Here is a 26,972-nt window from a genome sequence, read left to right on the forward strand (position 1 = left end):
GGTTACATCCTACGCCTTGTACGTACCCCTCCCCTAATGGCCACTTTCCTTGCGATTGGCTTGTGTAATATATCCCTCCCGTGATGTTCTTTTCCACGTGGGGGGAGCTACTCGGAACGTACTCCTCTGGATGATAGAAAGAAACTTGCAAAGGTAGTAGTTTGTTCTTATAAACTGTGACCACTCACTTTTCACATAGCCCACTTTTTCAAATGAACACCTGTAGGTATTATGTACGTTATATTCTCCTCCTAAATGGAATTCCTCCGTAAAGTTGTTACATCCGTGTAGGTTGTGCGATAATGTGGTTATTTGGTGCCTCCTCCTCCACTGCAACACTACCGTGGCGAGAGTTAAAAAAGAAGCGACGATCCGCCTGACCCCCTCCGCATCGCACCCTACGGTAATAAAAATTAGAGAAAACTTATTTTTAAAAAAATAGCTACAGCTATTTTTTCCACATGACAAAAAACCTGAGGAAATTAATTTTCTAGCTCTTCCGTTCAATTGCCCATGTGGTTTAATGGTTACGAACATATTTCGGGGAAATCTCTCCACACGGGGGATAGCCACGTCGTTTTGAAGGTGCAAAAAAAAAAAAAAAAAAAAAAAAAAAAAAAAAAGTTAAAAGGAGGTAGCGCCACGCAGTCCAAATCACAATAATACAGCTGCGTCAGCCTTCGGGATTTCCCCCCCAAAGAGTATGACCTCGCGTGATAAGGGGGGAGGGGACTCCTAGTGGAAAACCCCTCCAACAAATCTGGCGCGGTCAATCAAAATAAGCATTTAAAAAAACGAACTTAAAAATGAACGCGCAGAGGATGGGAACGATGTCCCACGTACAGACGCAGGGCTGCTTTTGGGTGGAACGAATTAAGGATGAGAGTTCTCATGACCCTCGTCATTGTCACTTCCATCGACGATGTCTTCAAAGAAGCTGTGATTTTGTTGCTTAACCTTACGAGGGTAGCAGAGAGAAACCAAAAGTACCGCGCTCTGTATGTACTTCTCCATCAGGTGTGAAAACACGCGGTTGTCAACGTTCACGTGAAAGTTAAGGTCGTTAAATTTGAAGGAGTACAACAGCAGCCCATCTTCATTGGCTATCTGGAAGCTGTAAAGAAAGCGAGGTGGTGAAAAATGAGATGGTATACATATATGTGGATACTTTATGCATGTGCAAGAGGAGGAAATGTGGAAAAGGAACACAAGTTAACCAAATTGTTAGAGTAATATATTTTTTTTTTTACTTCTTTTTGCTAGACGGGTGGTTGTTCAGCATGTTGGCTAGGTCACCCAGTGCTAGGTTCCCTGTGCCCACTTGGAAAAGGGCGGCGACCATGTGTCTAATCTGGTGCAGTGGAGAAATATTTTGACCAATGGGGGAGGAGAAGTAATTAATCAGATGCAAACATACACAGTTGTGTATATATCCATACGCATATACATACACGCCCCTCTTTGTGTCACATCAGATCAATTGGAATCGCTTCGAAGGCTGCACCTGGTTGTACAGAAATGACGTTCCCTTTATTTTGAAGTAGTGGAAATTTTTGTCCATGCGCCTGACCTCAAACTTCAGGATGGTCCTTCTGAGCGGCAGACGGAGTGTACAAACGACAGGTACAATTGAAGAACAACGGCAAGTCCGCGGCGAAACCTATGGGACATCGCGGAAAAAAAAAAAAAAAAAACACACCGCCCCGTCGAACTCTCTCACCTAAAGCATGTGCTGTTTTTCCTCTTCTTGCAAAAATTAGAAAAATCGTGTTCTCCTACCTGAAGAGGAACGAAAAAAAAAAAAAAAAAAAAAAAAAAAAAAAAAAAAAAAAAATATGAACAGCAAGGTGAAGTGTTCACATGGGTGTGTACACATACGGATATGGTTATATATATATATATATATATATATATATATATATAGTATTTTTCTTTTTTCGTTCCGTACAAATAACTTGCAGCCCTGCTTGATTCGATCAAAATTGTAATTTTTGTCAATGAAGAAATATAAGTATGTCCTATGTATGCAATTTAGTCTACAGCGGAGGGGGTATACGGGAATTGTTCCTTGGAGCAGATTATATATGTTACGAAGTGTTGTGAGGGGTAAGGGCCCTCTCAGAGGAGGCAAGACTCTCCCCCATGTAACTCCCTTGCTATATAAATATATATTTTTCCTACCGTGCGTCAAAAAAATTGGGAACACTGCGAATGTCGATGACCTGCATGTTTTTCAACTTTTTATTGATCTCCTTTACGTAAACTCTTTGTATATCTTGTAGGGTCATGTGGGGGTGCCGAATTTTCAGGCGTATGGTCAGGGCGTTCATACGCGCGGATACGCCTTTGTCCGTTCTGGAGACTCTGGAAAATGGCCTACAGCGTGGAGCGAAAAAGGGGGGAAAATGTGTACCTACCTCGAAAAAAAAAAAAATAACGCACTTATACAAATGCAAGTAATGTATCCACATACACCCAAAGAGGGGAAACGCTAATCGTACTGATCCACGCCTGAGATCAAGTTCATGTCGTGCAAGCAGTCCATCAGCCTGTTCTCCACAGTGTTGGGGTTGTCCTTTTGGTACGCGGATCCCTGCATTTTCAGGACGAGTGTATAAAAGGTGTCTACGGAGAAGGTCGTTACTTTAACGCTTTTTCTGTCCACCCCCGTCAATGAACAAATGGTTAGTAGAGTGGACAGGGAACTGAACGAGTGGACGAACTAACACAACAGATACGTGGCCACTCCAGCTACATAATGGGACGAACAAATTATATTCGTACATGTGCGCGCAGTTCACACTTTTTGCGCGAACGAAGCGAAGCTTCATACGTTGAACCCCATCCCGACATACGAAAAAAAAATTATGAATTTGTGCGTTTCTTCCATGGTTACAACATTGACGTGAAGCGTTTGGATTTTATCTAAGCCATCTGTGTATCCATCTCTGTATCAATCTGTGTATCGATCTGTGTATCAATCTGTGTATCGATCTATGTATCAATCTGTGTATCTATCTGTGTATCAATCTGTGTATCAACCTGTGTATAAACCTTTGTATCAATCTGTAGCAAAGTGGTAATCCTTCTTAGATGCCACGACAAATAATGCCAATTAGGCTTCCACCTAATTAGGGAGAGAGTTCCCCTTGGGAGTCAATATGCCTGTGTTGCCAACCGTTGGAGAAAATTACTCTTTTTCTTCCCTCGCGCTATACAGAGGAAGCACCGTTGACTCTTTGAAAGCGGTTATATCGTGAACGCCCCGCTTCAATATACTACATGGATGTTCCATTTTGATGAGGCATTCCAACGCCCCGCTACAAACTATTAAAAGTAAGGCTAGGGTAGGCCACCGGTCATTCCCTTATATTTATTGCCCCTCTAATAGTGTGCCAGCGCACGCGCACAAACGGCGCGACATTAAGCATCTACCCTTTACATTTTTCCACCTTTGTAAAAAAAAAAAAAAAAAAAAAAAAAAAAAAATGAAAACGACTACCAACCGAGCGAATGACTAAATCACAGAAACAACGCGAGAATCCCCGAAAGGAAAAATAAAGCATAAGTCAATTCGTGAAAAAAAAAAATAAATAAAATAATAAACGCGTGAACAAATGCAGAATACAACTTGCAGAGCAACATAGCATAGCACAACGTGGCATAGCGTAGTATGCGGAGCATAGCATATGCCTTTATGCGCGTTTGCCTGAAATTCCCACCACAGAACGCAGTTGCATGTAACATATGGGTATATGCAATACAATTGCCCGTCTGCGTTTGCCCATGTAGGCCTTAGGCTTCTCCCTCCTAACTTCACCTGCGCAACGCCCATGAGTAAAGCAGTTTCCCCTATCCAAACATTTAAGAAAACGAAAGAAAAGAGTAACAACAAAAGAAGCAACAAAACGGCAACGCGACAAAATCATAAAATTGCGCGAAACGGAACCAACCAAATGATCGCAGAGAGATTGCCAAAACATTTTTGAACATGAATCCCGTGAAGGAAAAAGCTTTATAGAAGAAGAGATAAACAAAAGAGCTTGCACTCCATGGGGAAGAAGGAAAAGACCACCCAAGAAAAGGAAAACCAAATGACTGACTCCAAAAATGATGCAGAGCTCACAAATTATCCCTCCTCACAGAGTGGGTTGGTAAGAGAAAAGAACCCACATAGCACAACCTCCTTGGGGAATAGGGCCCTAAGGAAGGGAAATACCTCCAAAGGTGAAAATGAAGTGCAAGAAAATGTGGAAGACACACACATTAGTAACTCCAACGCTAGTAGAAATGATACCACATCAAAGTACAACATATTTATAGATAAGGAGGGCGCCATAAATAGTATTTTGAGTTCCACGTTTGCTGGAATAATGTCCAGGACCGTTACAGCCCCACTGGACAGGGTAAAGTACATAATGCAGGTAACGAATAATTTGCCTATTTATAAAATTTTCGAAATAATAAAAAAGGATGGAATGGTGTGTGGATTCTTCAGAGGTAATTGTGTGAATATCGTAAAGATAATTCCGGAGCTGTCCATAAAAATGTACTCGTATGAATTTTTAAAGGTTAACGTATACAACTACTACAGAGGTGATGGCGCTAATGAGACAGAGGGGGGGAGAGAAGGCAAGTATAATTATGCAAAGGATCAAGAAAACCTGGACATTCCGTTCTTCATTCGCTTCATCATTGGAAGCTCCAGCGGGGTGATAGCAGCCCTTTTCATTTACCCCCTCGAAATTGTAAAAACGAGATTAATCGTTTCTAACAAAAATGACCACAACGGAATTGTCAAGTGTTTTTACAACATTTATAAGAATGAACAATTCAGGAATTTCTACAATGGACTCTCCATGCACATCTATGGAGTCATCCTCTTTTCGGGGTGCAATATGAGCATATACGATTATTTGAAATACCTTTTTTTTACACTCTACAAGGATTATATTCACTCCACGTACTGCATGCGAAGTGGTTACAACTCGGGGGATGAAAACGCAACGGAGGCACGAGACGCGAATAAATATGTGTCTCAAAAGACACACATCACCAATAGCAACGATAACAACCACAACCACAACAACACAACAACCACAATAACGAACACAACAACAAACCACCTAACTGACGACAACAACATCAGTAGCAACAGCTGCGGTGGAAGAGAAACCTTCCTCTCGTACAACCTACTAAACGTGTTGTCCTATTTGAGGAACAAATCCACCCACTGGAATAATCCAACTTATGCGCACCAAAGGGAAAGTCACCTGAACAAGTCAGAATGCGCCTATTGTAACTATCGAGTAAAAAACGTCAATTGTCTGTCCTTCCTATTTTTTGGTATCACAAGTTCCTTCATCGCACAAATTGTTAGCTACCCCTTTCTCGTTTTGCGAACCCGCATGCAAACTCTGAACAATGAGATCACTACAAATTATTTGAATAACGAGAGGAAACACATCAAGTCGTGTAGCTTTATTCTGTACAATATCAGGGTTTATGGGTTCAAGTCCCTCTATCGAGGTAGGGTCAGCAGGGATAGGGCAAGGGGGGAACGGGGCAACGGACATGCTCCTTCCACGCCCCCCGCACCCACCCCCTACATGACAAATTGCATCGTGGCGATCATCGTGGCGATCATCGTAGTGATCATCGTAGTGTCGCCGTGGCGTAATTTTAGCACCGCCTTTGCGTTGCCTCCGCTTCATCATCCTCCCCCCTCCCACCCGTAGGCATCTACGTGAACCTCCTGAGGACCATACCCGCCACGTCGATCACGTGGTTCGCATACGAGTACGCCATGCGGAAGTTGCAGGCAGGAGTGAAGTTGTAGCGAAGAGGCAGGTTCGGGTGTCCTCTTCTAAAAAATATCACATGGTCGGTCTGTAGTACATCACAATCTGAGGGGCCACGGATGGGGAAAGGTACTTGGAGTCATAGCCCACATACACGTGGGAGCATTCCTTAAAGACGCCAAAAAAATTCAAAAAATTTAAAGAAGCACTTCTACTCTGCTGATGGCATATCTCAACATAATTCGAAAGACTGTGTGTGTGTACCTTTTCAAGGTAAAAATAGAATCTGTTAATTCTTTTTTTTTTTTTTGTCTCCCTTTTCTTTAATTTGAAGGAATTTTTTTTTGTTATTTTTTCAAATTCGTGAATAAATTCATAAATCCTTTTTAATTCTTTTAAATTAAAATATTTTAAAAAATTATCTCCATGTGTATTAGTGTCTCTCCATAGTATGTTGTAACTTAAGGCAAAGTATAGCAGCTCATCAGTTAACCTATACGTTTGTGCTTTTTCCTTTCTTTGTAAATACCATTTGGCGCTTCTCACAAACACAGAGAGGTACATTCTATGTATTTCTTCCTTCACCAAAAAGGGGGGAAAAAATAAAACTCCAAAATTATTTGGTAAAATGGCATTATCGAAGCTGATCAGGGAATCGAGGGTTCTGCCTATGTGTGTATAAATGTCACGGTATGGATTATGCCCCCCATGGGAATGGCAAAATTGCAGCATCAGGAGACTTGTCTTAAGGGAGTAGCTCCTCCCATTTAGCTTAAAATTCCTTATTAGTAGATCGAATGTTGCCTTATTTTGCACATTCATTTGGTTTAAAACACTCAGCAATAGGTAAATATGTTCGTCCTCTACTCTTGTTGTTCCTTTCGTTGTGTTTTTTCCTGTGGATTCATCTTTGGAAACCTCCTCTTGAAGCAAATTTAGTATGTATTTATCTAGAAACGCTCTGCACGCGTCGAAGTAACGCCCGTAGTAGCGCACTCCACCCTGGTATACATACATCAACAGTTTTATGTTATCCTCGCAAAAGATGTTGCTGTACAATTTTACCTCCTTCACTTTGTGGGAACCTTCCTCATCACTGTATCCCTTTCTTAGGATGCGCTTCACGCTGTCGCTGTTAATTTCGAGACTCACCCCTGTGTTCATATAATACGCAAGTGTGTAGTAAAAAACATGCATCAGTCTGCAGTTTTTCCATATATTATCTATGAAGTTACATCGGTCTATCAATTTTACTATGCTCCTTTTTAAGAAAAGGTTGTTATAATGATTTAGGTATCCATGAAGGAACACACTGCAGCTGTACATGTTAAATATATTGCCGTACGTTACATAGTGGGTGGTTTTTTCTCCTGAAAAATGGCTCTCCCCCTCTCTATTTCCTAACATGTCACATTTATAAACAGGGTTCGAATGACGTGCAACCCCATCACTACGGAAAGTGCCATCTCCAAAATGTTCCTCCTGCGAGGATAACTCCTCACCCCATTGCTTCGTCAACGCTATGACTTCCTCACTCCTGCACGTTTCATTCCTGTTATCGCCTAGCTTCCCTATATCGCTGGTACAGGGCGAACCATTTTGCGTATGGCCTACTACTTCCCCTATTTTGCTTAAAAATTTTTTAAAAAAAACGCTGTTAATGTAGTAAAAGTTAAAAACAATGTTGGTCAAATCGGTGTCCCCGCAGAGATCTACATCGCTAAAAATTCGCCCCAAAATGTTATTGTGTAATTTGACGCTTATGTTTTCTCTACATAAATAACTGTACAGTATACACAGATTTTTTGTCTGTCTGAAATTGTGCAAATAATTATCACTTCGCTGAATAATCTGTCTTGTAATTCTGGTGCTTACGTCATTTTTTACTATACCGCGGGATGAGTACAACTTGTTATTCGCTGTGCAGTTTAGGAAGGTCAGAACGGTGGACAAATCATCTTCATCGAAGTGATCCAAATTATCTTCGATTGCGCAACTTATGTGTTTAATTATGTCCTTCCCCAGTACAAACGATTTACTCCTTTTTCTGCATTTCATATACAATAGCATTAACAAGCACAGGTCTTTCTTGTTCCTCTCTGCGAAATTCTCCCCATGAATGTCTCTGAACAATTGTTTCGAGAAATGTATGAACAGGTCATCTAAAAAATGCAAAAAAAAAAAAAAAAAAAAAAAAAAAAAAAAATATATATATATATATATATATATATATATAATTTTTACAAAATTAGCTAGCTACACCTGTGTGCTCCATTTTTTCCCCTTTCTCCATCTCACCATTTTTGTGGCAATTCCTACACAAGAAGAGGTACAGCCCTTTAGCAAAATTAAGCAAATCGGAGTACCCCTTTGTCTTTATTTGGTTGTAAAATTTGAAGAAATTTCTTCCACTTGAGCATTTGTATATGTACGGAACGTACGGGGCCACCTTAAACATGTTCTCCCGTTGGGGGGGGGGCAACAATCCTCAGAAGTGGCAACCCACGAATATTGTGTCGCCAGTAAAGTAAAGCTCCTTACGACCAGAGCACGTCATCCTGCACAGGCATGCGCGAAAACATTTTCCCTTACATGAAGTATGTGGGGGTAAAACGTTTATGAGTCTGTATCGATATATGTCTGCATACGCATTGTGTCCAATGTGGCAAATTCTGACGTGTTTAAAAATCACGGTATATTCCTCTTAAATGGAGAACAAATTTTGTGTGTAGTCCTCTGCATCCTTAACGACATATGGGTGGAAAATATACACAAATAATTTTCTTCAAATTATTCACCCTTATGCCTTTTCACATGAATAAGTATTCCCCAACACGGTACGCCTAACGCCATGTGGAGGTTATTCCTCCTTGATGCTGCAACGTTCGGTCAGCTTAATTTTTCATTTTTAAAACTAACTTGTCGGCGGTGCATGCGCATTGGATGCTACATAACGAGTTCTTGTTACGGGCACGCGTGCATACAAAATTTAAAACGTTGGAACGAGAATCCTTCAGCCTTTTATGCAAATATTCGCATTACACGAATTTATCTGCGCAATCGCTTCACGTGAACAAGAAACCGTGAATTATCAAATGGATGCGGCAGGGAAATGTATAAATATACATACATAACATACGTACGTTCATCTGAACATTTACGTAAAAAAAAAAACGCGGTCGTAAAACGGCTAGAATTTCAAGCCATCCTTATTTGTAGCACACTGCTGTGGAGATAAATGATCTACACGACGTTGGAATGCATGCAACGGGGGTACTCATAAAAGGCACCTTTAAAAGGGTCCTCTTTTTTTTTTTTTTTTTTTTTTTTTTTTGCAAAACGTGGAGGGGGAGAAGAAAAAAATTCCACCATGTAATGGCATAGGGAAACATAAATTGGCATCCCCATTAGCAAATCGATAGGCATGAATGGTAACCATATTGTTGGTATAGATTTTCCACGAGGAGGAATTTTCATCATTTGAAAATTGCACAAAGAGTTCTTCCCTCTTTCATGTTTCATATATATTACACTCCTCTGCTGCTTTCCGCAATCGATCGTAAAATAAGTTGCTCTTACGCAGTTCACTCTTGTACACTTCATTGAATTGGAAATTTCTACACGCGTTCACAAAGTGGGATATACAGCTCTTGATGAAAACCCTGCAGTGTGTGGTGAAAACAGATGTGGTGTGGAGTGTTGAAGCGAACGTTGACGCGGTGTTATATGCTTTCGCTCTAGGGAAATGCTCTCACAGCCAGTACATCCACACTGCTTACTTTGTCAAGAACGAAATAAAAAACTCGTTCACATTAATGTTGGGTGATATTTCGACGTAGCACTTGACGACGGTCTCGTCAAAAGTCCTGGGTGCAATAAACGCGTGGATCGCCATGTCAATTTCCATGCAGCTGTCTGTATCCAAATCCAGGTTCGTCTGAAAAAGTGGAAGTGTAAGAAGGGGGGAGGAAGGTGTACATACTCTCACGTAATTTTTTTTTTTTTTTTTTTTTTTTTTTTTTTTTTCTGCCATGACACTTTGCACACATTTCGAAATACCATATTTTCAGAATTCTTCGGAATATTTGAGGCATATAAAAAGATGCCTTTCGAAAATTTGAGGTCTTCGCATATCCATACGTCCATCAGTAAGCATCTGCGTGGGCCGACAAGAAGAGTTAGCCATTTTTTAAAAGGAAAAATATAAAGGAAACGAAATAGCTCCTTACAGCGTAGCATAGCAAAGCAAGGCGTGTTCGACCACTTTTCAAATGTTGCTAGACCGTGGGAAAGTTGTTGGTTGTGTGTGTGTGTGTGGGGGTTTCCTACCTGTCCTTGATTAACCACGGCATGGCAATTTTTGTGTAAACAATTTTGTCCAGCATTCCTCGTTGCTTCAATGTTTTGCATTCGCTGATGCCGAATCTGCACGTCGGGTAGGCAATTAAATAGGAAGTGCAGCATATAGAAGAAAAAAATTGTGCACTACTACGTGATGGCAAAATGGCCAAGAGGAGGGAGGGGGGGGTTCTTCCACGCGAAAGTGAATTACATGCATAATTAACTACCCCCATAAATGCGTAACCTACTTGAAAGGGAAGGAGTAGAAGGGAATCCACGATTTGAACAGGTTACTCTCAATCATGGCGGCAATGACGTAGACGAAATTGGAGGGTATCAGCAAATTCACGTAAAAATAAATGAACGTGTTCAAGTCACTTCTTTCTCTTTCTTCAATCCTGCTGTTTGTGGACTCCATGTTAACATCCTCACGTTTCGTCATACTTTCGTTTGCAAACTTCTTCACTTTCTCTTTGTGTGTAGACTGTCGATTTGTTCTCCTCCTCGATCCGCCCTTCGGTTCACTCTTTGAGTCACTTGTCTTTCCAATATCCTCTTCGCTCTCTTCAGCCGTTTGGAACTGATCCGAGCTTGCTTCCTCCGCAGAGGGAGTATCCTCCTCGTCGTCTTCCTCCTCTTGCCCCTCCGCTCTCAAAAGTCCCTCGCCCAATTTCCTCGAATATATCCTCTTGAACGAGTTGAATTCCTTTTTCGTCACGAAATAGAACACTTCGTTATCTTCCTCATCATCATAGGCCAAATGGAAGTGTCCGTAATCGATGTATTTGTTGTCTATGTATCTGGACGCTGAGTTCTTTCTCTTGCTCTCCCGTTTCCGCGCGCGCCTACCACGGCGGTTATCACGTGTATTAGAAAAGCGTTTTTCGCAGCGCTTGTATTCTTCTTCACCGTCGCTTCCTTCGGATAGGCTTTTCTCAGGACACCTCTCAAGGGGCTTCCCTCCTCGCGCCACGTCTTTCGCATCCTTCAGGTCTTCTTCCCCTTCCGCTTCGCTGACAAACTCCTCGGAGGACTGCACCGTGAGGGAGGCTGAAATGTCGTCACTGCTTCCACTTGTCCAATTGGTGTATCTGGAAAAACATAACATTCCATTCACATCCACCAGATCAATGAGATAATCAAAAATAAAATTTTTGTAAACTTTTTTTGAAATAACAGAATAATTGAAAAAATCATTCCATGTGTCTTTAACGTACATATTAAATATGAGTTCTATTTTATTCATAATTTTGTATCTATATAATATTTCGCTAACAAACTGATTTTCGAAGAATTTTTTTTTCTGGATCTCTTTCTGTGTGGAGTATTTTTTCACGTACACATCTCTCAAGTGATGGTAAGCCTCTCTTACATTTAGCTTGTTTAAATGGTTAATGCTTTCCAGGATGTCGTTGTACAGCTCCGAGACGTGTTGATGTTTTTGTAGAGTGTCAATATATGAAGACAACCTACACTTTGCATATAATATATCATACTTTTCATTTTTTTTTTTTTTTTTTTTTTCCATTTGTTTTACTTTATTTTCGTACACCGTGAAATTTTTGTATGTGTTCTTGAGTGGGTTCCTAAGTTTGCTACTTTGTTTTTGGCAACCCTCACCGGGGGGGAGGTTACCATCTGTGTTCTGGAGCCCTTCATTCAGTTGTATCATTTCGTCGTCTTTACCCTTCGTACCCGTCTCTCCACCCTCAGTTTCACCTTTCTCCTCCCCCTTGGGATATAATATTTTGAGGCTGTGGAATATGTGCGCCCTTTTGGAGAGCACAATGTTATCCAGGATTTCCTCCCCCGAGCTGCTAGTTACTTTTTCGTTGTACGTTTCTTCCTTTCCACTTTTACACCCCTCCTTTGAGCTTCCGTCTGGATCACGTGATAATTGATGGGCACTACTCCCATTGGTTCCACTGGACTTACTCCCTTGCCGGTGTTTATTTTTTTTGTTATCCGCCAAGATGGCATCTGCCCATCCCTCTTCGACGTGACTATCCATGTCCACGTGGTCCGACGAATAACAGCTATCTTCGTTTAGGATGCTGAATGCGTCTACTTCCTCCTGCTCGCTGATTTTTTCTCCATCCTTGCCTTTGCATTTTCGTATTAAATAGGATAGCTTGGGCATGTTACTCAGAAAGGAGGTGCGGGGGGTCCCGTTGGAAGATGCTCCGTTGGGATGTAAACACCTGACGACTATTCGCTAGGCGGCCACGCAGCTGGCTAGCTATTTTGCCCACTGCGCCTGGCCACACTTACACATGTACGTAAGCCTGCGCGAAGTATTCACACGAGGAAAGGCGAAACTGAGAATTTACACTATGGAAAAGTGGCTGATTCGCTTTGTCGGCTTTCGTCCTTACGAATGAACATTCATATGTGTATTATGCCATGCAAAATTTTTTGTGCAAAAAAAAAAAAAAAAAAAAAAAAAAAAAAAAAAAAAAATGGCTACCTTTTTTGACGCAAATACAGGACAGTAAATATAAAAAAATTGCATATTCAAAACGTATTGTAATATTAATTTTTTTTTTTTTTAACCCCCCCTTAGTGGGAAAACACAGTAAACATCACTTTGATACAATTTCTTGATTCTGCCGGAATGTTTTGAATATGTGTAAGTATACCCATGTTTATTATATTTATTTTTTTTTTCGCATTCCTATGGTTGTGCAAGTATCCCCCATTTGTTCTCATATGTTCCCCTTTAAAGCGTATGCCCGCGTGGCGCGCCACGTTTTAAGCGCAGTGGTAACTGCATGACAGAGCTAGCGATACAGGTGGGGAAAAAACGAGGGGGGAGGGAAAAGAAAATGTAGGCTCTTTACATGTACATACAGCAATGTTGAAAGCAGCTGTAGAGGGGTAAACTTATTCGAGGTGAACTATGGAAGGAGGCAAAATAATTTGAGTGACTTATCCAGCGCAGAGAATATTGCACATATATGTATTATATGGACACGTTTACCACGTGCCACCCTGTTTTCTGACATACGGAAGGGTCGCACTTACGTCCATTCAGCTCTCCCCTATTTTTTTACGTATTACTTCCACCTTTTTTTTTTTTTTTTTTTACACATTTTCAAATTTAAAAGGGCAATAGAAAGGGCTTTTGGAGTCATTTGTAATGTTGGCTTGTGTATTTCGGGTTAACCACCGTAATGGGTGATTTACACCCCTTCCTGTCCGTCGTAGTTCCTCAAGGAAGAAGAAAATGAACAAATCCGTGTGCACCACAGGGGGGGGGATAAAATAAACGAGTAAAAAAGTGCAAATATTTGTTGGTGTCCTATCTTCTCAATTGTTCGATCTTTATGGAGAAAATGCCACAGCGGAAAATGCGTCTCGGCTATTTTCCAGGGCGAAGTTGTACAGAATTGCATGAACAAGATTTTTTCCTGGTATCCTTTTGTACGTCCCCCTTATGTTGCAAAGAAAAAAAAAAAAAAAAAAAAAAAAAAAAAACATAAGGCCCATTTTTACCTGCACACATTGTCTTTATGGTTTCTCTAAATGGTTTAACTTTTTGTTCACATAGGGATTGCGCTTTGCTCTTCGCTCTGATAATTGTCTAATTTGGTTCGATCGCTTGTTCGTTTTCTTCTTTTTTTTTTTTTTTTTTTTTTTTTGTTTCATTGTTGCTGCGCTGTAGGGGGAATAAAGCAACTTCCGCATTTCCTCCGCGGTTGCTCTGCTTGGCTTGACTTGGATTTATTTTATTTTATTTTTTTGGCACACTGGCGTTTCCCCACTGTTGACTTTCCGCTTATTTGCATATTATTCATTTGTTGCCTCCCCCCTCCTCGCGAGCCGAGCATGGAGGCGCAGAAGAGGGAGAGCAGCGTGGAGCTAATCTGCACGGAGAGGCCCGGGTGGGACCCCCTGGACGCTGCAGAGCACAGGGATAGCCACAAGGACAGGAAAGAGCTCCTGCTGAGGGAGCTGCACAACATAAAAACAAACCTATTCGACAATTCGCCCTTCTCAAGTTATATCCATTTTTATGAAATATACAAGAACCTGAAATGTATAGTGAAATATGAGAACGAGGTGCCAAAGGGGACTTGGTTTCTTAACCCGATTGGGAAAAGTAAAACATACCTCCTTTACCTTGCGTATATTCTTTTTTTACTGTTATGTATATGCCTGTTATTTCGCGTGCAGACAATGGTTAGATTTCCGTGGGGTGCCAACACACATTATCACCCGTGTGAAATTCATTTCCACGTTTTCTCCACGTTTTCCGTTTTGGCCTATTGCCTGCTAAATTTATATATCATTTTTCTTACATACAAAACGTTTCTCCACCATGTGGATGTGATGTGCCTAATCATCCTGCAAATGTTGTACAATGTGTACATACGAGAGAAAAACAAAGAAATTTATCGGAACACAGAAACTCTCATCGAGGGGTGTAAAAAGATGTTTAGCCACTTGGACAGGAAATTTGACCACATGGTGCTACTCCACGCTGATGAAGTTTTCAACAAATTTACACACATATTCAAGTATATAAGTAGGAACAGCTACACGAAGTGGGGGGAAATCGGTACACCAACGAAATGTGGCGAGCTCCTCAAGGAAATTGGGCACCCGAGGGAGAAGGCGGAAAGAGGAAAGAGGGCCAGGGGGGTACCGAAGAAATCAACCTCTGATAACCAGGCATGGGAGAGTAACCTCCTCCGCAACAACGGGTTATGGAGCAATCCACACACAGATAAAGACGCCGCGTTGGCCCCCACAAAGCGTGCAGTTTCCGTAATTATAAATAACGATGATTTATACGAAGAATTGAATATTCCCCCAGGGGGAGACATCCCCAATTACCACTGTGTGGAAATGGACAGAAAAAATATTTTCAACATTTTTGGAAACTCAATTTATTCAAACATTTACAATATTAGCAATTACATGAAGTATAATCAAAACTACATCCACTCATTAATGATCCAGAAATGTAGCGATAAAATAAATTACATCAAATACATTTTTTTCTTCATTCCCTACGTAATTAATTTGTGTGTAAATTTACTTATAAATTTTTACATCCTTTTCTCCGTTTATTATTACAACAATGCCGTTCCTTTGGTCCCACCTTACGAGCTAGCCAAAATGCATATTTTAAATTTGCGAAATTATAAAGGCATATATTACATTCTGTTCATATTTTTTTTTAATTTTTTTTTTTTTTTATATGCTCTCTTCCTTTCCAAATTAAATATCATACAGGTCTTCCTCAACCAGATTTACAAGAATTGCAAATACGAGTCCATTTACTACTGCGAACATGTCATGAATGAGATTTATGAAAACTGCATTTTTTCCCACATTGTACAGATAGTACTGAACAGAAAGGGCGCCAACAGGGTGAGTCATGAAGGGGCCAAAGGAGACGCCCTTTTGGAGAAGGTACCTAACCAGGCAAGGTGGAAAGGCCTATCCCCAGACGCTTCTCAAGATTACCATGTCGAGGTCCATAACCCAAGCGGAGCTCCGAACGATGTTGGTTACACCCTCCAGAAGAAGAATCCGAATGTCCACAGGAACAAATCCCACGACATTAACTTTCGAACGTGTCAAGAGGTAGATTCCTTTTTTGGTAACAAGGATTCCCACCGGGAGTATGACCACTCTGAGTGCACTAAGTATTTCAGCATGAGTTAGTTGGAACCAACGATCGGGCCACGGGGAGCTACACAACATTGCGTTTTAGTGACTACACGCCGAAAAGGTAGACAACAGGTAGGCACCAGGACGACTTAACCCCCGAGTGAAGCATCCCCTGCGGGAGATAGCGGATTGATTATACATCCTTTCAGGAAGTGGTAGGTGGGTCGACTGTCCCTCTTCGCATCAGTACATTCGTGCTCTGGCTCGTGCATATAGGCAGCCCGATTTCTTCCAGAAAGTGTTTTAGGGCACAAGGGCAGCTATTGTAGCCAATGAAGTCAACTATTTTAAGCGTTTTTTTTGCCGCCGTTACTCACCCCCCACAACTCAGGAGGCACATACCCCCTGCGGTAGATGCTCACATTCTGGGGGTAGTGATGCGCAAAGTCGTAGCAAATGGTCCTGAGGAATTTTTTATCTGTTTGCGATAGGCGCATGTACAAGGGGTGCAGCTTCTGCAAGGCTTCCTCATCGAGGTGTGTATCTTGAATATCGGAATATTTTTTTCGCAACCCCTCATCAGTGTTAATACTGTAACCGCAAAGATCCAAATTGTGATCTTGACCACCCTTACCAATTAAAGATCGCTCCCATTTTATATGCATGCTAAATCTTGAAAAGATATTCCCCACAAATGTTCCTGAACGTATGCAAATCCACTGATCAATTATAGCAACCTGTCCTGTGTGCAACTTTTCATTTTCGTAAAAAAAAAAAAAATTTTTATACTGAGAAAATTGCCTATCAATCACTTTTTTAACTTGCTTTTTCTCATCAGTTGAAACAAAAATTATGCTACTTTTTCGCAAAAACATGATGTAAAGCAATTTTAAAAGGGAAATTTCTATAGGCGAGACATCATATGTGGAGATTTTCCTAAAGTCCGTATACCTGAGATGGCAACTTATGTAGTTATTATTGGACTTAAAATTTTTTTCAACAAACTGGTTTCCCTCATTTATTAAATCTTCACTGTATGGGAGAACATCCTCCAAATTTGCTTCCACCAATTCGTTCACAAAAGACACCAGTATGTTGCTGCCATGTTTGATAAGGACAGAATCAATGTCGTAGTGAAATATGTCTGAAAGAGTGGAGCTTACAAAATAGCTAGTTATAAAAAAAAATTCTAAACATTCTGTTTTTTTTCCCTTGACATTTGCGCAATTTCCTGAATATACAACTGAATATTTATAGTCACAATTTTTACATAAATTTTTTTTCAATTTATAATTTTCCACGTGACATTTCTCTATGTCCAGAAATTGGAAACTCTTTTTTTCGTTCATTTTGGACCAATCTCCAATGAAATGTCGATACGAAAGAATGTAGTCCGCGTGTGGCCCAAACTCTTTTTCATATTCAGTGTACTCTATCACGGGGATCACATTTTGCAAAACCTTCATGTTGAAGAAAACGCTCCACTTAATTCTGTTGTGTTTTTTCTCCCTTCCCCAGTGGGTGAGGTAGCACCAGGGGGGCAACACAAGATAATGCACTTGTGTCCGCACCTCCTGGTTGAGGTAGTACACGGCAAGCGCCACTCGGTACAGTACTTCCTTCTGCAGCTGCGTGCGTGTTTATATATACGCAATGTGTGTTTGTGTATGTGTGTTTGCGTATGTGTGTAGTGGAAGGGGCGTAAACGTGAGCAAAAGTGGATTACTCATTGCATAGCATTCATACGAAATTCTGTTACGACGAGGGGGAGGGCGCAACCCTTCTGGGGGATCTCTTTCTGAGCGAATCAGCTACTTCTGCTAATCGCCCAAAGAATGACCCCCTATAATCCCTCACTCATGATCAACACATACATTGAAGCCTTCTCCGAGGTTCACATCATAGAGGATGTATTTTTTCTTCTTGAAAGGGAAAAAAGCATCACCCGTGTACACATCATCAGTTCTGCATACAGGAGAAGAAACATCCTTGTCTAGATTTTTAAAACGCGGGGTTAGGCAAACCAATAGGAGGGCAACCCAAATGTGCGTTCTGCCCTTCATGGGTACGGGTAAAAAAAAAAAAAAAAAAAAAAAAAAAAAAAGGAAGCACGCAAGGCTTAATGATTGGTTAGGAGGGAGGAATCTGAAGAGATAAGGAAATCTTACTACTTAAAGTAAGAGCGTTGCAAACTGAGATAATGGCACACTTTATTTGTGCATCCACAAATGGGGTAATATATTTTTTTTTCCCCCCCCCAAATGACCCTATTTAAACTTCTCCGGGGGTGTGGGAGGGAAAAGGGGACGAAGACAGAAAAAGAAAGGTCTCTCTTTGGACTTCCTTTGCGCCACCCAAGTTTGGCTAAATCACGCAACGGGCGGAGGTGTCTACGGCAGACTTCTAACAAGGGGGGGGGTTGATAATCCTCTTGAGACACATAAATTTTAGAGGGCGAGGTAGAACAGGGGACACATATTAATTAAAATGGTTGGTGTTAATTTGGGGAGGTGGGAATAAAAACGTTGGGCATAAAAAGTGGGAAAGCGTGTGGGAACAACATAAAACGATGAAAGCCCGAAATCGAAAAAAAAAAAAAAAAAAAAAAAAAAAAACATAGGGGGATAAAATGAAATATAGGAAAATGGAAAGAATAATATACTTCACATGAACTAGCTTTATACTGACAAAATTTAGCAAAAGCAGAGGAAAAAGGAAACACTTGATAAAAGTCATTTTCAGCGTTCTACCTTTTCCCCTTCTTTTTGCATACAACCAAACCACGGGCAGCAACAAAGGATGAATTTATTCTGCACATTATTTAAAAAAAAAAAAAAAATTATCCATGTCGCAACTGCCCGCATTCACGTATAGTCCTCTTCGTTGAAGTCATCATCGTCATCGAACTGTTTCCTTCGTCTTATCTGCACAGAAAAAATTATGTATGTCGCTTTTTTTTGAGCAACGAACTACGCAGTCACGCACGGGTGGAACCCTCACCCTGGGGGGCCATTAGAAAACATGGAAAATAACTTGACATGGAGGGAATTTTTTTTTTTTTTTTTTTTTTTAAATGATGTGCACACACATATATGCACTCATTCGAACTGTCCGCGATGACTTACTTCTATCACTGGTTCCTTTTTGTAAATTTGCTCGCTCACTTGCTGCAGAGGGAGGAGAAATGTTGGGGCAAAAATGAAACAAATAAACAAAGGAAAACAAGCAAAAAAATGAAGAAAAACAAATGAGGCTCTACAACGTTGTGCATGTGCATACAACAGAAACAAAGGTAGACGTGCGAACAAACCTCGATAATTTTTATTAGCTGCTCGTCATCAATTTTTCTCTGGAGCATACCCATTTGGCTATTCTGAAAGAAAAAAGGGAATAAATGGTAGGAACATGTGGGGCATGTGTACATGTAAATACTTCATTACCTCATTGAAACGTTAGTCATTGGAATTTTTTTTTTTTTTTTCAAATTATAGCGATGCGAAGAAAAGGAACCGAGGGAGAAGACTCCATTTTTTACAACGTTGGTGAAAGAGTCATTATGCATATTCTGTTAAATTAACTCCTTTCATGTCCCTTCTTTTTTTTTTTTTTTTTGTTTCACTCTTTTTCTTTCTTTTCCCGTCCCTTAGCTTTTACCCTTATTATTATGTCCTCGATTCGTCTGGCCTTCTCTTCCTTCACAATGGCTATCCTTGACACTGAAAAGTAAAAAGTGGCGAGCGGTTGGGGTGAGTTAAAATTGCACTAGGCTTTTGTTCACTAGTTATACTTGTCGGCGAGGCTAGTCCTTCCGATATTGCCTCTCTTTCCAGCCCATCACTCTTAGAAGGACGCCTCTTTCTTTACATCGTGCGTGCGCATCCGGGGTCAACAGAGACTTCATGATGATCCTCCTCTGCTCCTGCTGTTCCCTATCACAATGAATGAAAAATACGATGTATGTGAGTTGTTACACCTGAAGTGTGCCTATTTGGGAATACATGGCTGAACATCATTCGGCACAGTTGTTGAGTTGCACGAGAAAGCCGAACAAAACATGTGAAAGTGCACAATCATATATAGGTGTAATCGTTGTGTGCGTTTTGATTAAGGGGAGGGGGGCTAGCAAGCTCGGGCCACGTATGCTTACTCCTGCTTCTGTTTCTGTTCCAGCTCCTTCTTGGTTTTCTACAAAAGGGGGGAAAGACAGCCAAGCACCCATGTAATGTGTGCGCACGAGGAATGAGCGCATACAGATGGGAACATATGTCTGCGTGTGTACTCCGGAAAGGGGAGACACACAACGGAGGGCCTACATTTTCCAGGTTCCTCTTCGAAAGCTCCAGAAGCCTGGAGTTCGCTTCAGCCTTTTCAGCGTTCATTTTTTGGAAAAGTCAGTGACGAAAGTGTTTGTGCGTCAGTTAGCTTTTTTTCTTTTTGCAAAATAGCAAAGGGGGGGGGATCGTTTGTTTGACAAAAAAAAACAAAATGAGATAAGAAGTGGAAGAAAAAGGGGTAACATATAATATACAGCAGATTATGCAGCAACCTTTACAACGAAATGAAATGGGTGCGATGTTACAAAGATTTATCCTCCCGTTTTCCCCCTTGCATGTATGTAGGTTAAAAAAAAAAAAAAAAAAAAAAAAAAGCTAGCGACAAACTGTTCCTCTTTTTTTTTTTTTTCCAGAACAAATGGTTTAAAGGGACCAACAGTTATATACATACAGTCACACAACCCCAAAGGTGATAAATTTCCCCGAGATGAATTCTATTAGGGGGAGGCAATAACATAATACTTTTTGCTGTACTAGCCCCTCTTATTGCAGTTTTTCCGCATTCCCCGTACTATAGCTCTCTTATGGGAACGGATAGATCATCACAAATGTCATCAGGCCAATCAGAGAAGCATTTGATTTGCCCTGACTTAAAAGAATTGCAGGTGGAGCTTCTGCAGAACCTAACTGTACTTGGCGCAGTCGGGTGAAACGTAAGATTAGTTTCCGCCTTTGCACTGGTCCATGATGTGCTTATGTATGCTATATGTACGCGAAATGTGCGCTCTATATACTTATACTATGTTTTTTTTTTTTTTTTTTTTTTTTTTTTTTTTTTTTTTTTTTTCAAAAAAGCTAGTTGCATATATACCAAAATAGCCGCACGCTTTTAAGGCCTCATATTCATTCGGGCTGGCGCATTTCAAAAAAAAGGCACTTCGAGAAAAGCATTATATACATATATATATAAGCATATTATATATGTATATATTTGTATGTATATTTTTGAATATATATGTTTATATCTATATTCCCCCAGGTGGAGATTCAATTTTCCCGTTTATCAAGTGAAGAGATATTTGACGCGCTAAAAGCGGGAAATAGCCATTGAGGCGAACGTGAACTGAACAAGCTTACATTACTTATCAACCATTTCGCAAGTGTGCCTATGCGCATATTTGAAGATTCCCACTGGAGTAGTAAATACCCCATTCACGCATGCTAAGGGACGAACATCTTACTCCGAACCATTCTCGGAGGTACGTGACAAATCCAAGCATTTCCAATTTGGATGAAAATAAAATTCATTCAGGGAGATAAAAAGAAAAAAAGAAAAAAAGAAAAAAAAATTCGAAGAAACGAAGGGAAACGAAGTGAAGTTGGTTTCATATTGGAGATTAAATTCTTTTTTAAAATTCTTCAAAAAAAAAAAAAAATTCGTGAACAGCAGGCAGTTAATGTAAGAGCGCATTAACTAGCGGACATCCCCCCCCAATGTTACATGTACACGCCCTCCAGTCCGTATATTGAAAGACGTACAGTGCCATCTTCCCTTTTGCCATTTACTAACCGACGTGCCAATTTTCTCAGGAGGGAAAAAGTGCTTCAGTTTTTTCCGCCCTCATTTGGAGCCCCGGTTACGCAGTTGTGGAAGCACGCCATCGGGAGACGCCACCCCGGACTGTACAACTTAGAGGGGTAATGAAGAAGTGACGCAGCGATGCATCACTGGACTTTGCAACCCTATCGAGCGCCCAAGTGATAACTAAGGAAGTCACCAAAGCTGTTCACACAGATTTACGCAGAGCGGTGCTCAACAAAGCGCAAATAAATGCACATACAACTACATATTAAAAGCATATGCTTAGGACAGTAACTGTTTAATCATTTTGACGAAGCTTATGCCACCTGCACACAAAAAACGTGGCTTGCGAGTATCCACATTTTTATAGTCACCCGCGCGTGCAGACGTAGATAACACTACACGGGGATATAACATCCCGAGAGATCCACAATATTACGAGCAACGGTTAAGCACGTGTCTAGGCTGAACCTACGTGTAACGTGGAAAAGACACCTTCCCTTCCTGCAAAGGAACCCCCCTTTCGCGCATGCGCACAGATCTTACCACGTATATGCCCATCACAAGAATTCACGAAAATATTTTTCAAACCCTTATTTTTGAGAGGTCAACCCAGTTATATTCCACCAGTACGTGAATGTACATACGCACACAACACATATGATGCGCGTAAAGGCCATCTTCCCTATGTACACCTACCCATATATGTACGAGAGGAAAATTGAGTCGTGTGAAAAATGGAACAGTAAAAAGATATGCAGAGCACATATTTTTACCATTCAGATCATCACGTAGTGACAGAATAGACCACTCTCTATTTGAAAAAAAAATAAATTATTTAATTCAGTGTGCAAAGGACTTATCCGTATAGCCTCCCATAATTTTAATAAGTAAATAGGGCAACATATATATATATTTTTTCCTTTTGAGCAGTAACAGCTCCAAAAAAAAAAAAAATTACCATAAAGGGAGAGATAAAAAAAGTTCTGAGGGAAGTATATTTCTTTCCAAGTTAGAAAAAAAAGGAACTCCGGAAGAAGTTTCCACGGGGAAGAGACTAAGCCGGAGATATAGTGAACCCCAAAAAAAAAAAAAAAAAAAAAAAAAAAAAAAAAAATTTCCACCCGAGTAGGTGAAAAGATAGACGAGAAAAGGCGCGCGAAGCATGGGAGTACCCACCTTCTACCGATGGCTGGTTACGAGGTACCCAAAAATAGCCAAAGCAACCTACGAGACCAGAGACAGCGATGTGTACGCAAGGAGAACGAAGATTCAGGATGGACACCGTGATGCGGAGGGAAAGGCTACCTATAGAGTACCAGATCTGAGCGATTATGTAAACAACACAGATGAAAACCACTGCTCAGACAACATAAATGGCTACTTCGATAATTTGTATCTTGACATGAATGGAATAATCCACTTGTGCTCCCATAGTGATAATAGCAGGAGAGCCAAAAGTAACGAAGAAATATTTCTAAATATTTTTTTGTACATAGAACGTTTGTTTGATATAATTGAGCCCCGGAAACTTCTTTACATGGCCATTGACGGAGTAGCTCCAAAGGCTAAAATGAACCAGCAGAGGAGTCGAAGATTTAAATCTATCCTCTGTTCAGAAATTGAAAGAAAAGCATACATTGAATTGAGAGAAAAATTTTTATCAGAAAATCGAGAAGTTCCAGAGGAGTTCACCTTCTGGGACAGTAACATTATAACCCCAGGGACTCAATTCATGTATGAATTGTCAGTTGCCTTGAAATATTTCGTGGAGCATAAAATTACAAATGATGACAAGTGGAAGAATATTGTAGTTATTTTTTCAGATGCTAATGTTTGTGGAGAAGGGGAACATAAAATATATAATTTTATAAAATCACAGAGGGGTCAACCTGGTTACGATCCTAACACCAGGCATGTAATTCACGGGATGGACGCAGACTTAATTATGTTATCGTTAGCTAGTCATGAACCCTATTTTTATATCCTAAGAGAAATAATTATTCTAGATTCTAAAGGGGAGGAAAAGGTTCAAGATAAGGATTTCGTGGGGAAGCTCAAGAGTAAGCAGGATTTACCTCTCTGTACCACACATATGAGAAAAACGAAAAAAATATATACCAAGTATAACGACCCACATTATGCTAACATAAACAAAAGTCCAAACTATTCAATTAATGATGAAAACTGGAACGAATTGCAAATTTTAGATTTAACAATTTTGAGGGAGTATCTATCGAAGGAATTTTTCTTCGATTCATCTTACAACTTGGAAAGGTGCATTGATGATTTTATTTTTATTTGCTTTCTCTGTGGAAATGATTTTCTCCCACATTTGCCTTCCATTTCAATTGCCGCTGGAAGCATAGACCAGCTTGTTCTACTATACCAGAAGGTTCTTCCCGTTCTGGGAGATTATCTAATTAATGAGGGCAAGATTAATTTGAAGCCTTTTTCCAAATATGTGTCCTTCATCGCGGAGGTGGAAAGAGAGACATTCATTTCGCAGTACGATTTTAAGAAAAAAAGGGAAAAGAGGGATCAGCAAAAGGATTCCCTAAAGAGGGTTAAGTGCACCGATGAGGAAAATGATGGTTCGGGAAACATCGCAGCGATGCTGACGGATGGTCCGGGGAATAGCCGTGATTATGATATTGTCGGAGGGGAAGGTGGCAATTCAAATAGGGAGGGAAGTGTACAGTTTAAGGATTCCACGGTAATAGGCAACCAAACGGGGACACCATCAGGAAGTTCACTACCCCCCGCGGTATCGCAACCCGCACCCGTGAATAAGAAAATGCTGTATGAGTCCAAAATACAGAGCATGCAACCAATCAGGAATTTCAAGTTTAAGGAAAAGAAGGGTGAGAAGAGCATCAACTTCCTCGTGCGGCCGGCGTCGTCTTCAATTTCGGAGCAGACAACCAACAACGAACCGTCGACTTTGCAGAATGTAATGGAGGAGGAAATCCCTGCATCGTTGGAGGAAGAACAATGTAAGGAACAGCCCAATGGGGAGGAAGAACAATGTAAGGAACAGCCCAATGGGGAGGCAGAACAATGTAAGGAACAGCCCAATGGGGAGGAAGAACAATGTAAGGATCAGCCCAATGGAGAAGCAGAACAATGTAAGGAACAGAACGACGCGGAGGCACCACAACCGAAGGATCCTCCCCCCAAAGGAGACCTTCAGTTCGACATAGAAGACATGGAAACCAAACGAATAAACGATATTAACGAATTTAACATGCTCCTTAGAGAGGCTGTCAAAAAGGCAGGCAAGTGTGAACACCCCAAAGAGGACGTAGAACTTGGGTGTGATGAAAATCCAGAGGTGATCAGAATAAAATACTACAAAGCCAAGTTCCATTTAGACGAAACCGACTATATAGACGATTTTGTGAAAGAAGTGGTATATAAATATATTGAAGGACTGGCTTGGGTGCTTTCATATTATTTTCAATCTTGTCCCATGTGGCATTGGTATTATCCCTATTATTATGCACCCCTGTCATCAGATTTAATTATTGATAATGTGAATTTTATCTTCCAAAAGGATGAACCGATTCTCCCCCTTGAGCAGTTACTTTGTGTGTTGCCATCGAATTCCAGTCACTGCCTACCTAAGGGGTACAGAGAGTTAATGGTCCGACCTGATTCCCCCATTATTGATTTTTACCCGAAAACCTTTAAAGAGGAGGAAAACGGGAAGAAATACAAATATCAGTGGGTTATCCTCCTCCCTTTTGTAGACAAGGAGAGGATTATCAAACATGCCAGAGAGCTGAATGACACGTTAACTGAGGAAGAGAAGAAGAGGAATCGCAGAGGGATGAACAAAATTTATATGAACTGTTCACACCCTCTTTCGAAGCAAATTACCAAGTCGATAAAGGCGTACGTGAAGAAAATGAAGGAGGAGGGTGAGAAGAAGAACGATACTGATATGAACAGCACCGACAATGCGAATGTTAATCCGCCCGCTGATAATACCACCGAGGGGGAGGCTCTGGCCGTTAGCGAGAGACCAACCAATGTGGAAGAAGAAAGCGAGCAAAAACGGAAAGGAGGCGACAACAACAGCGAAAACGCATACGATCAGCTTTTTAAGAATATGAATTTAACCATCCCCATAAGTAACAACCGAGACATGAACCTGTTTGGCTATCTCAATTGCAAACACGAAGACAGTGACGTTAACATTTTAAAGAAAATTTTTAAATTTTCCTCCAATTTCTCCACCACATGTAATAGCGCTTTCTTTGTCCAACCCGAACTTATAAAGCATCGCTCATCGCTTTTGCCAAACCATAGGAGACCAAGGAAGGTGCTTACCGTGCTTGACATCAACAACGAGGAAAGGAAACAAAGATTCAATGCACCCGCTGCGAAGAGGATGATCCTCAACAGCCTAAGTACGAACCACCCCCATATATACTCCTACTCGAGGGGTAGCCAATCCAGAAGTCATGTCATAAATTACGGGAGCGGCGGGTACGGAGGAGGGGGTCACGGAAGTGGAGGCTACGGAAACGGTGGCTACGGGGGTCACGCTGGTCGGGACCACCGAAATAATTACGCCAACGGGAATTACAGCTCTCATATGAGTGCCCCCAGGAACCATACTTCCTACCACCACGGCCCCAATTATCAGAGCCACCAAAATCATCAAGCCTATCAAAATCAAAATTCCAGTTACGGCAACAATTACCCACCATCGAGCTACAGAAACGTGGTTATGCACAAGGTCCCAAAAAATACAGCCTCGGCACACACATACGATAGCAAGAAGGAGAGCAGCTATAACAACGCCTACGACAGTAGCTATGCATCCCATAGAAACCAATCTGGCAGGGATAATCCGAACTACGACGCGCCCTCCAACACTTCCCACAGTGTGAGGTACAAGGATGGGAACCGCGGCGGGTACGGGAGTCACGGAGGGTACACCACCCATGGCAGTTACAAACACCACACTGGTTATGGAAACTATGGCAGCCATAACAGCAGTCATAACCACGAAGTTAACCAACACAAGCGAGACACCTTCAAGAGCAGCACGCAAAATGGCGCACCAGGGGTTAACAAGAAGGCCAACTACAACGGCAGATCCGTGCCGTACAATGACAGGGAATACTGATCCAAATAGAACCAAATGTGAGTCTGCGAGGATATAACCTCTCAGCGCGTAACATTCCATAGGAGAGCGAAAAGCATGGTATGCTAGCCTTTCCTCTTTTTATACAACAAATGTAAAAAGGGAATGAGAAATTAACATTCTTTGTAGTTGTTGTTTTTTTTTTTTTTTTTTTTTTTTTCATTTTACATACTTTGCTATAATGGAAAGCGCAT

General features: G+C 40.9%; 8 protein-coding genes across 8 annotated transcripts; 3 read left to right on the forward strand and 5 right to left on the reverse strand.

Moving 5' to 3' along the window:
* Nucleotides 1-873: 873 nt before the first annotated feature.
* Nucleotides 874-2,890, reverse strand: PKNH_0706700 (tRNA pseudouridine synthase, putative; the record flags this gene model as incomplete). Its single annotated transcript, XM_002258324.1, has 8 exons — nt 874-1,114; nt 1,251-1,351; nt 1,505-1,592; nt 1,721-1,779; nt 1,949-2,036; nt 2,182-2,376; nt 2,502-2,593; nt 2,834-2,890. The coding sequence occupies 8 exons, from the start codon at nt 2,888-2,890 to the stop codon at nt 874-876; spliced, it is 921 nt and encodes a 306-aa protein (XP_002258360.1).
* Nucleotides 2,891-4,052: 1,162 nt separating this feature from the next.
* On the forward strand, nt 4,053-5,839 carry PKNH_0706800 (mitochondrial carrier protein, putative; the record flags this gene model as incomplete). Its single annotated transcript, XM_002258325.1, has 2 exons — nt 4,053-5,529; nt 5,739-5,839. 2 exons carry the CDS (start codon nt 4,053-4,055, stop codon nt 5,837-5,839), a joined length of 1,578 nt encoding a protein of 525 aa, XP_002258361.1.
* A 37-nt stretch (nt 5,840-5,876) lies between these two features.
* On the reverse strand, nt 5,877-8,259 carry PKNH_0706900 (conserved Plasmodium protein, unknown function; the record flags this gene model as incomplete). Its single annotated transcript, XM_002258326.1, has 2 exons — nt 5,877-7,963; nt 8,100-8,259. 2 exons carry the CDS (start codon nt 8,257-8,259, stop codon nt 5,877-5,879), a joined length of 2,247 nt encoding a protein of 748 aa, XP_002258362.1.
* Nucleotides 8,260-9,312: 1,053 nt separating this feature from the next.
* On the reverse strand, nt 9,313-12,282 carry PKNH_0707000 (conserved Plasmodium protein, unknown function; the record flags this gene model as incomplete). The annotated part of the gene is made up of 5 exons (XM_002258327.1): nt 9,313-9,463; nt 9,581-9,738; nt 9,861-9,957; nt 10,131-10,226; nt 10,391-12,282. 5 exons carry the CDS (start codon nt 12,280-12,282, stop codon nt 9,313-9,315), a joined length of 2,394 nt encoding a protein of 797 aa, XP_002258363.1.
* A 1,688-nt stretch (nt 12,283-13,970) lies between these two features.
* Nucleotides 13,971-15,818, forward strand: PKNH_0707100 (conserved Plasmodium protein, unknown function; the record flags this gene model as incomplete). The annotated part of the gene is made up of 1 exon (XM_002258328.1): nt 13,971-15,818. The coding sequence occupies one exon, from the start codon at nt 13,971-13,973 to the stop codon at nt 15,816-15,818; it is 1,848 nt and encodes a 615-aa protein (XP_002258364.1).
* A 293-nt stretch (nt 15,819-16,111) lies between these two features.
* On the reverse strand, nt 16,112-17,827 carry PKNH_0707200 (GDP-fucose protein O-fucosyltransferase 2, putative; the record flags this gene model as incomplete). Its single annotated transcript, XM_002258329.1, has 2 exons — nt 16,112-17,392; nt 17,639-17,827. The coding sequence occupies 2 exons, from the start codon at nt 17,825-17,827 to the stop codon at nt 16,112-16,114; spliced, it is 1,470 nt and encodes a 489-aa protein (XP_002258365.1).
* Nucleotides 17,828-18,628: 801 nt separating this feature from the next.
* On the reverse strand, nt 18,629-20,143 carry PKNH_0707300 (apoptosis-related protein, putative; the record flags this gene model as incomplete). The annotated part of the gene is made up of 7 exons (XM_002258330.1): nt 18,629-18,688; nt 18,890-18,931; nt 19,075-19,137; nt 19,419-19,480; nt 19,629-19,693; nt 19,912-19,949; nt 20,078-20,143. The coding sequence occupies 7 exons, from the start codon at nt 20,141-20,143 to the stop codon at nt 18,629-18,631; spliced, it is 396 nt and encodes a 131-aa protein (XP_002258366.1).
* Nucleotides 20,144-22,785: 2,642 nt separating this feature from the next.
* Nucleotides 22,786-26,760, forward strand: PKNH_0707400 (exoribonuclease, putative; the record flags this gene model as incomplete). The annotated part of the gene is made up of 1 exon (XM_002258331.1): nt 22,786-26,760. The coding sequence occupies one exon, from the start codon at nt 22,786-22,788 to the stop codon at nt 26,758-26,760; it is 3,975 nt and encodes a 1,324-aa protein (XP_002258367.1).
* Between the last annotated feature and the right edge of the window lie 212 nt (nt 26,761-26,972).

This window comes from Plasmodium knowlesi (genome assembly GCF_000006355.2).
Source record: "Plasmodium knowlesi strain H genome assembly, chromosome: 7".
In the NCBI taxonomy this organism is placed as follows: Eukaryota; Apicomplexa; class Aconoidasida; order Haemosporida; family Plasmodiidae; genus Plasmodium; species Plasmodium knowlesi.